This window comes from Anser cygnoides, chromosome 4 (genome assembly GCF_040182565.1).
Source record: "Anser cygnoides isolate HZ-2024a breed goose chromosome 4, Taihu_goose_T2T_genome, whole genome shotgun sequence".
NCBI lineage: Eukaryota > Metazoa > Chordata > Aves > Anseriformes > Anatidae > Anser > Anser cygnoides.
In genome coordinates this window covers 41,553,492-41,563,296 of record NC_089876.1, presented here as the reverse complement: position 1 = coordinate 41,563,296, position 9,805 = coordinate 41,553,492, and the positions used below count along the sequence as shown (strand labels likewise).

Genomic DNA, 9,805 nt, shown 5'->3' with positions numbered 1-9,805 from the left:
CCCCCCAGCCCCCGCCGCCGTGCCTTGGCCCCGTCCCCACCGGCCGCGCTGCGCCCGGCCCCCGCCAGGTGCCGCTGCCGCGCCGCCGCCACCGGGCCGCTCCTCGGCCCCCGGCGCCCCGTTCCCCGGGGGGCCGGGCCCGGCGCCGGGTGGAAACCCTCCGCTCCCCCACCGCCGCCACAGCTCCGCTCCGCTCCGCTCCTGCCCGCAGCGGGGGGAGGCGGCCGCGCGGTGCGGGCAGGGCGGCGGGAGGAAGCGGGGAGGGAAGGAGGGGGGGGGGCGGCGCCGCCGCGTCCGGGGCCAGCCCGAGGAAATCAAACGGCCCCGCTATGAATTAGGCAGCGGGCTGCGGAGGGGAGGGAGGGCCCCCCGCCCTCCCCCGCACGGCGCCCGGCGGGAGCAGCGCCGCCCCGCTCGGGGCACACGCGCACACACTCCCGCACGCACACACACACGGCGCAGGCAGCGGGGGCGGGCCGGCCGGCTGCGGGGGGGCGGGTGGGGGGGCCGGCAGATGAAGATGGCAATGTCTGTGATCCAAGCGTGCCGCAGCCTGGCTCTCTCAACATGGCTGCTGTCCTTTTGTTTCGTGCATCTGCTGTGCCTGGACTTCACCGTGGCCGAGAAGGAGGAGTGGTACACGGCCTTCGTCAACATCACCTACGCCGACCCGGCGGGCGGCAGCGCCGAGCTCCGCAGCGAGAAGAGCGAGTGCGGGCGCTACGGCGACCAGTCGCCCAAGCAGGACGCCCGCGGGCAGGTGGCCCTCTCCGCCTCGCCCGCCGACCGCTACGCCTGCGACCCCGGCACCCGCTTCAACGCCCCGGCGCCGGGCAAGAGCTGGGTGGCCCTCATCCCGCGGGGCAACTGCACCTACAAGGACAAGATCCGCCACGCCGCCGCCCAGAACGCCTCGGCCGTCGTCATCTACAACGTGGGCTCCAGCAACGCCAACGAGACCATCACCATGCCCTACGCAGGTGAGACGTCCTGCTCCCCGCTGCCCGCTGGGCGCCCCGCTTCGCCCCGGCCGGAGGGAAGGTGGCCTCGCACCTCCCGGATGGCGGCACGCTGGGCTGCAGGCCTCGCTGGGCGGTGGGTGCCCATGGCAAGCGATGGGTGTGCTGCCGGCAGTGCTCTGGGGGCAAAAAGTTCGGGAGATGCGAAGTTTGGGTTGATCGGAGGGTCAGATGGGACCCCGAGCCCACCACGGAGCTCCTGTTATTTGTTGGGTCCTCTGGCAGGTGCCCTGTGGGAGTGAGACCTGCTCAGGAGGAGGCGGGTGGTGTTTGTGATGTGCGCGTATCAGGAGGTGCAAGAAAGTAGGGGCACGATGTCCACTGTCTCATCTGTGATAGCATAAAAGCCATGGGATCAGGCAGGAAAGCCAAGTATCTGATTTGGTGAGAACATGGGACGTTTTGTCCAGGATTCAGGGGGCTTCACTCGCCGGGTGAACCCTCTGATGGGGTGCTCACAGTGCCGGCACACAGGTACTTGGCTCCCAACGTGTGCTCCTCAACTAACGCAGCAGAAATCCAGTTGTCAGAAACAACACGAACCTCTGGTTATATCCACAAACAAACACACTGTTTTTGTAACAGCGTTTGAGCTGAAATAGCATAGATTTAAAAACAGATCACGGGTTTATATTTAGGGATGGTGTTTTGTGCCAGGGGTCACTGCTCTTTTATACTAACAGCCTGTTCTGTAAGGACTAAAATGCCACCTATTGTGAAATTTCATTTTGGTTTGCATCCAGTAACTAATCATGCCCAGCTGCTTCATGCCAGTTGAATCTTAGCAGAGTTGGGGGTAAATTGAAACACAGGAAGGCTGCAAAACAGGCTCTTATTCTAATGACATTTTAAAGTCTGTCAGTAAAGTAGCTAGCACAGATGTGCTGAAAAACAATTTGTTGCCTGACTAATGCTACAATACTGCTGATGCAAAAGCAGTGCTTTTGGAAGGAACCCCTTGCATGCTGCCTCCTTAAGAGATTAACTGTTTATTTGGGCACGTTTCTTTGATGGGATCGGTGGAAGATTTTCTTTAGTATTTTCCATTGGTTTTGTAAGACAAGGAACTCCTAACCTCTTGAGCTTCTTAAAACTGTGCTTTATAACCTGCATGTGGTTTAGTAGCTGTTCAGATAATACTTCTTGCTACTTTAAGTATGACAGATTATTTACTAGGCAGTATAACATAGTAGGAACTTGGCATACTTTCGCACCCTTAAAGTAAAGCTCGGGCTGTTTCAAAACTTCAGATGCGTCGCTTGTGCTTGTCCAGTAAATTTCTCTAAAACTGCCAACATGTTGGATCAATTAATGGTTTGCCTGTTTTTAAAGTATGCGTTAAGCTGTTTTCCCACACAAATGGTGTTTTATTAAGGAACAGTGGGAGTAAAAAATGTCTAACCTTTTAAAATGCTACAGCTTTTGTTTATTTTAAAGTCTAAAATGAAGTAAGCAAGGAATCTTTCTTAGTGAAAGTGGCCTCAGCTTTCAAAAATACAACCGCTGTATCACTTATCTTGGGGGCAGCTTCTTTTATATCATATGACTGCTTACAGCTTACGCTGAGAATCCTTTTTGAGTACCGAATTGATACCCAGCAGTGTGATTGTACAGTTGCTGAGGCTGAAATGAACGGAAACTGAACGGAAAATAATCTGGACTTGTTGAACTCTATCAGACTGAAGGGCTTTGCTGATTGATTGTAGGAGTTTGTCTTCATTTTAAGGATTTTTGTTCTGTGAAGTTGGAAAAACAGTTGTTGGTCTTGCGTTAGGGAAAACCTGCCCTCTGCATGCAGTCAAAACTGAGGAGAATTTTAGAGCTTAAGTCTACTGGAACAGAAGGAAAAATAAGTATTCTTGAACAAATGTTGGACAAACATACAGAGATTCAGAGCTGGATTTACCTTTACTCGTCTTTTTGTACCACCATTGTGCTGGGGCAAATTTAACATACAAGCTGTGTAAAATCGTCTTTCTGACTTGCAGCCTTTGACGTTTGCTCAGTCCCAGTCTAAATGATAGCACAGGATTCAAGGAAAGAATGAATCAGGTTCCTGGTTTCTGAGTTCAGCAGCATCTGTGGTGCTCTGCCCACGCCAAATCCTGGAGTGGGAAGAAGAAAATTCCGTCCTGGAAAATACTTGTAGGGGGAGGGGGGGTGAAATATGACCTAAAAAGCGATTTAAAAGTTGAAAGAAATATGTTACTCTTTTTTTTTTTTTTCCTCCCACAGATTTTTTATTGAGGCTTCAAGTAAGCTTTAATAAACTCCTTCTTATATAGAAAATGCTATGTCCTGTTGCGTAACAACGTGGCTCCCATTCTCATGAAGAACTGCTGGTCCTCCTGAGACATCTTTTCCTCGTGTACATCTTTTTTATGTGTTCTGCCTTCCTTCTTTTACCGTCATTTTATCTCTGTGTTTCTGCTTCTCTCTCCCCACTCTTATTTCTTCATATCTATTCCTATGCTTCATTCCCCTTTTTGACCACATTCACCTATTATTTCGTAAGCTATTGCCCTTACTGCCTTTTCCCCAAAGCTCTCTTTCTCCTGCCAAAGATTTTTACTTAACAGCTGTATCTTCAATTATATTTCCTGTTTTCAGTTACAATGAATCTTTGCTAAAACGTACCTTCTGATCTTAAAATCTGTAGGAATCTGCAGCAAGATACTTTTTTTCAATTTGAAGGATTGTAGGTGGTTGTCCCTTTGCCCCTTAAGCCCCTCACCCCCTCAAATGGAAACCAAGGTGGTATTATACACAAGTCCGTCATGCAGATCTTTAGCTACAACTTTCCAGGATTAATTTATAGTGCACCAGATGGAACAAACTAAGTGCTCAATTTGAAACAGTTCATTCACTGTATTGAAAGTCTTTGCTCTCTTGGAGCCTCTTAGGTCACTGCTTGCATATCCAGACGAAGGAGGTAGAGCTGTAACGTCTGTGTTCACAGGAAGTGCAGAGCTCTCTGGTTTTCATGCTCGGACACACTTAGGTTCTGCATCATAAGATTATAGGCTTTGTGAATCTTTATTTTTACAGGCTTGAAGTATGGTATAGGAGCTTTGGGTTCAACTGTGTTTGCTTTTTGACTAAGTAGGTTTTAACCAGAGGAGGAACAAAAACATCTAGAATTTCTCTTTCAGATCCTTTTTTGTTTCTCCTCCATCAATTTTTCTAATAATAAAGAGGAGATGCTCTTTTTATTCCAGGAAAATAATCCATAATGTCATTCAGGGCTCTGATTGGCATTTTTTCTTATTTGGAACAAATTAGCTGTCATTTAGGTCTGAAAAGGCTCTAGCAACTGTGTCTACATTTAATAACTTATTAATTGGAAGTATTCTCACTACCTGTCTTAGCAGATGCCCTCTGTGCTCTATGGAGACACTAAGGGGGGGCAATTTCAGAAGATAGTTGAAGGTGGGAAATCCCATCTCTGCAGCTGTCATTAGCTATTGAGGGAACCTAGGCTGACCACTTCTAACTTTGACACCTACGTCAGGTGCTTGGGTCTAGGGAGGGATGTTAGCTGTGCCTGGTGCACAGTTCATATGTGGGTAAAAGTCAAATCCGTGTTAATCAATACCACATGTAACATTCAGTTTGAATTCTGGAGTGCATCAGAGTATCTCACAAAATGGATATGGTTATTATATGAAGTAAATTGCATCTTAAGTACTTTGGACCACAGTCAGATGCAAGTCAGGCAGTTCTGCGTTCTCTGTATTCTGCTTTTGCAATGCGTGCCATCATAAATTCGCAGTCGCATGCTGCATGTATGGCAGCCTGTTCTCAATGAGAGGCAGATGCCTCGCTGTTTTTTTGTAATGGCTCATACATACTGTCAGCAACTGTCAGATGCATCTTTGAGACATGAATCTCCTGTGTGGTCTAAGATGATTCTGACTTCTTCCCTTCCTCCTTGGCCCTGAAGTTCAGCATGTGTGCACCAGATTGCATGAGGAGAGCATGGCCATCCCGTTGCAAAACCCGGAGTGTCCTTCCACACATGGCCAGCCTTGGTCCATGCCTGTTCAGTTCAATAACAACTTCTTCCTTTGTACTCAGCCTTTTGTTCCCTGATCAATGACTAGTCTTGCTTTTTACATATTTTGGGATTTGGTGTTAGTAGTTTTGGCTTTGGGCTCCTTTGTAGCTGTACAACTTGTACTCATGTGCAAATTAAACACTGAAGTTGAAGATTTCTCTCTTTACAGAAATAATCCAATACTGTAGTTACCTCATTTGTTCTTTTACTAAAACAATTGCTTTCTTAAACTTTTGTTGGATTCTAATGAGGAGAATGTGCTGATAGCATTCACACTGAATTTATTTATGGATAATTGTGAATTAATCGAGGGTTGGAGATTTTGGGCTTTCAGGGCCTGCTATAATCTTCTGTTCAGGCACCAGGATTCATTCCTAATAGAAACTAACTTAATCGGGGAGGGAGGTAAGTCTCAGAGATGTACTGATGTCTATCGATCAGGGCATGGCTGAGGTATGCTGCCATCCCTAGGGACTCAGAGGACCTCCTGGATCCATCATGTAAGCCTGTTTTTTAGCAGGTTTTGTATATCTGCTTCTTGATAGTTATCAAAATTGGAGATTTATAATGTTGGCTAGAGCCAGCAGTAGTGCCGACAAGCTGTCCCACTGCGTTCACTAGTGAGTCACGCTTCTGCCTACTAGTTCTGCTGTGCTTTAGTGCTGGACCAGTGCTAAACTGGGAGGAGCTGTTGACTCCCTCAAGGGTAGAGAGGCCTTGCAGAGAGATCTTGACAGGCTAGATGATTGGGCAATCATCAGCAATATGAAGTTTAACAAGAGTAAGTGACAGATTCTGCACCAGGGACAGGGCAAAACCCTGGCTGTATATACAGTCTGGGAGATGAGAGGCCAGAGGGCTGCCCTGCAGAAAGGGACCTGGGTGTTCCGGTTGATGGCAAGTCAAATGTGAGCCAGCGGTGTGTCCTGGCAGCCAGAAGGGCCAACCGTACCCTGGGTGCTGAGGGAAGGGATTGTCCTGCTCTGCTCTATGCTGGTGCGGCCTCACCTCGAGTACTGTGTGCAGTTCTGGGTGCCACAGTATAAAAAGGACATAAAACTAGTAGAGAGTGTCCAAAGGAGGGCTACAAAGATGGTGAAGACTCTAGAGGGGAAGACGTATGAGGAGCGGCTGAAGTCACTTGGATTGTTCAGCCCAGAGAAGAGGAAACACCTCATCGCAGCCTACAGTTTCCTCACAAGGGGGAGAAGAGGGGCAGGCACCAATATCTGCTCTCTCGTGACCAGCATGAGGACCCGAGGGAACAGCATGGAGCTGGGACAGGGGAGGGTCAGGCTGGGTGTTAGGAGAAGGTTCTGCACCCAGAGGGTGGTCAGGCACTGGGACAGGCTCCCCAGGGCGGTGGTCATGGCACCAAGTCTTCTGGAGTTCAAGAAGCATTCGGACAACGCTCTCAGACATAGGGTCTGATTTTTGGGTGGTTCTGCATGGAGCAAGGCGTTGGACTTGGTGGTCCTTGTGGGTCCCTTCCAACTTGGGATATTGTTTGGTTCTATGGACCTCTCTATTGCAGATGTCTTCATATACGCCAAGTTGTGGGGGGCATTGTGATGTTAGGTAACTAGTTTAGCTTTAAATGAGTTCAAAAGGATGAATGTGGGGAGACTAGACAGGGACTAGAGGAACAAAATACCATGTGGGGCAGCCACTTCAGTGCTGGGGCACTGATTTTGGTCACTAGATGATACCCTTTTTGCCTTGTTGAATCTTGCATCTTCTTTCAACCGTATGGCTGGCTTATATATCTACTTCAGAGCCAGTTGCAGTCAGTGGGAACACAGCAAATCCACTGAGCTTTGGGTCAAGTTGTAAGATACAGCTTTCTCTACAAAGCGTTGAAGTATTGGTTCATTGAAATCGTGTTGATCCTCCAAGCTTACTGATTGCAAAAACAGTTAGATTTCTGCATGCCATTTGGTTACCTGCAGTGTTTGCTCACAGTGATTTTCATATAAGAGTTGCCTTCAGCTCTCTGCAGTGAAGTGACATGGCAAGAAGAAAATCTTCCTTAGAAAAGGATCTGTATCAGCATTGATTCTAACTGCTGACTGTTAATCTGGAGCATCTCCTTTTGGTATATTGTCCTCAAGAGAACAGTTTACCCTTGATGAAGTAATGGTTTGTCTCTGCTACGTATTTGGGCTTTAAAATGGTATTTGTTAACTTGGGTTATTAGGGTACTGTGGCAGTCTGTGGCTAGTGTGTTAACTCTATTGCAGCTCACTGATTCATGCAGATACATTTCTGTGCTGTCACCCTCCATGATATGTCACAGAGCACATGGCCACTTGCAGCAAAAGGGGAGAGAAACCTGCAGTTCGTTCAGTCCTGTCTTTTCCTGGTTAGAGAAGGGAACAGCTTTCTACTTTTCTCATGTAAGCAAAGGACTAAAAGAACCCATTATTATGCCAGACTTATTTGATGGAACTCATAGCGCATTGTCATGTGAGATGACAGAGTTTCAAGTAACCTCTGCCTCCTAGCACCACAAGCGGGGCTGATGAAGAGTCAGATCTTTATGAAGGGATAGCCCAATGACATCTCCACTTCCCAGTAACTTTTGCATAACTAGCCTGCACAGAAATAGCATTCATTTCAAGACAAGCCCCACTTCTGCCCTTTCAGTTGCATTTGAGTACTAGTCACTTGATGACTTCTTTGATACAGAAGGGAGGAAACAATACAATCATTGACTCGTAGAAATTGGATATGGAAGAGACTGAGTAGTCCATGTAATGTCACCTTACTAATGCAGGACAGCTTTCTGCAGTATTGCCAGATAGTACTGACTGCCACAGTGGTTTTTTTTGCATAGCATCTTGCTAAAGGAGTCTTGGGATCCACCAGAACCAAATGCAGTCTCTGAGCAGCTGCATGGTGCTGAGGCAAGAGAAGTAACATGTAGGAGGATATTAAATAGCAGTGCTGTATCTTGCAATAATATTCAATTCTCACTGCTGAGATGACTGTGGAAATTGAGGCATAACAGCTATAACATAAGATTTAAGGCCAACCTTAACCATTGTACCTCGCAATTTCAGGGAAGTACGTGGCAATTGCATGAAGAAAGACAAAATATTTTGTAACTGGGTATGTCCAGGCAGGCTAATTCTGCTGTGTCTTGATTCCACAGAGGGATGTGACTCAGGACTTCACTAGTGGCCAATTCTCTCCTCATTTCACTCCATACAATTTTGTTTTTTTCTGAGAAGGATATCTAGATGGACAGAGCATGTCAGCCACTGCACAGTTTGACTGGGTCTTGAATGTGAATGAGCAGGGGTCAATGAGATCTCTGGCTACCCTGCTTGCTCACGAGTGCTTTTAAAAGTGTCTGAAAAGCTAATTCTGTTGAGAAGTATATTTTCTGTTTTCTGGAGGAGAAAACTCAAATCACTCAGATGAAATCTCAGCTTTTAAAATTTACTGTATTAAATCTACCAGCTTTGTATCTTCCATCTGATTGACTGTCTATATTAGTGGTTCCCACGCATTATAAACCTACGTGTTGGCTAATGAAGTTGGTGTGAAATTAAGCCCATTAGCAATAGACTTACCATTCTTCAACACATTTTGTGGACCCATTAGAAATAAATCTCCAGCTGGGAGAGGGTGAAAATCACTGACTTAGGTGAACTTACCATCCTGATGGAAATAATAGTTTTGAGTTCAGAAATGAGTATGTGCAAACACCTCTTCTTACAACAGGTCTAGTAGATGGAGAAAGGTTGTGAAGGTTGGTTTTCCTATGAAACAGTAACACCGTGCAGCTGTGTTTTACAAGAGAGGCTTAACAAGGGCATTATTTATATTTTGGCTCCTCTTCAATAAATTCTAAGAGATAAACCTTAGGAAACTGAACTGAGGAGAGCTGAAGGAGATGATGAAAAGATTAACCTGTTTGTTTTACTGCTATTTTACACGGAAATATGAAAAGCTAGCATCTTTTATTCTTCGCTACTTACAGATAAAATAGCTTTTTCAAATAATTATTCATTTCTTTCCCTTCTCAAGAGCGACTAACAAATAACATCAATAAGTTGAAGTGCCCGTTCATTTATTTCTGACAGTATAATCATAGTGATATCAATTATACTGCTAGACCTAAGGGTCTGTCAGAGTTTTGATCTCCAATTTGATGTTTAACCGTGTTTGTGTATCTAATATTCCCTGCTGTAAAGTGGGAAGGTAGCCCATTTGTTTTAACTTATAATTTATTTTCAGTTGAAGACAAAACTGAAGGAAGAAATGTTTGTCTTTCTGATTCCCAAAACACAGAAACGTAACTTCTGACCTGGTTTGAGTTTCTTGTGTACTTCTTAAGCATGGATAGAAGCATTACATCTGCATAGGAATATAATTTCTCCAGGGATATGTGGACTAGGTTGGTGAGTGCTCCCTTGTGCTACACGCTTAATGAGACATAGCTTTTAAAAATGAATTTATAATCCATAGTGTCTAGAAGCCTTTATCATGAGAGAAGACCCCTGACACTGGGTAACGTGTCAGTTTGCAATCTGAGATCATACAGCAAGTGAACTCAGAGTGAGGGAGAAGCAAAGAGACAGCACAGCTTAGCATAGCAGGCAGCGGTACCAGCGCTCCATAACGAAGCAGTTCTCTGTATCCTTTTCTACCAAGTCAGCTCCTTGCTACTGATGTACTTGTCTACAAACCATCACCGTTTGTCCCTGAACATTGGCTTAAT

The 9,805-nt window shown here is 46.2% G+C and overlaps 1 protein-coding gene across 2 annotated transcripts in view; it reads left to right on the top strand.

Moving 5' to 3' along the window:
• Positions 1-161: 161 nt before the first annotated feature.
• The window catches only part of RNF150 (ring finger protein 150), a 121,062-nt gene continuing 111,418 nt past the window's right edge, over positions 162-9,805 (top strand). Inside the window, exon 1 of one of the 2 annotated variants that reach the window (XM_066996690.1) lies at positions 162-980. In XM_066996690.1, the coding sequence (XP_066852791.1) occupies positions 515-980 (466 nt within the window). In that variant the 5' untranslated portion in view covers positions 162-514. The remainder of the gene's footprint in view (positions 981-9,805) is intronic. The other variant, XM_066996689.1, reaches the window with a different exon arrangement.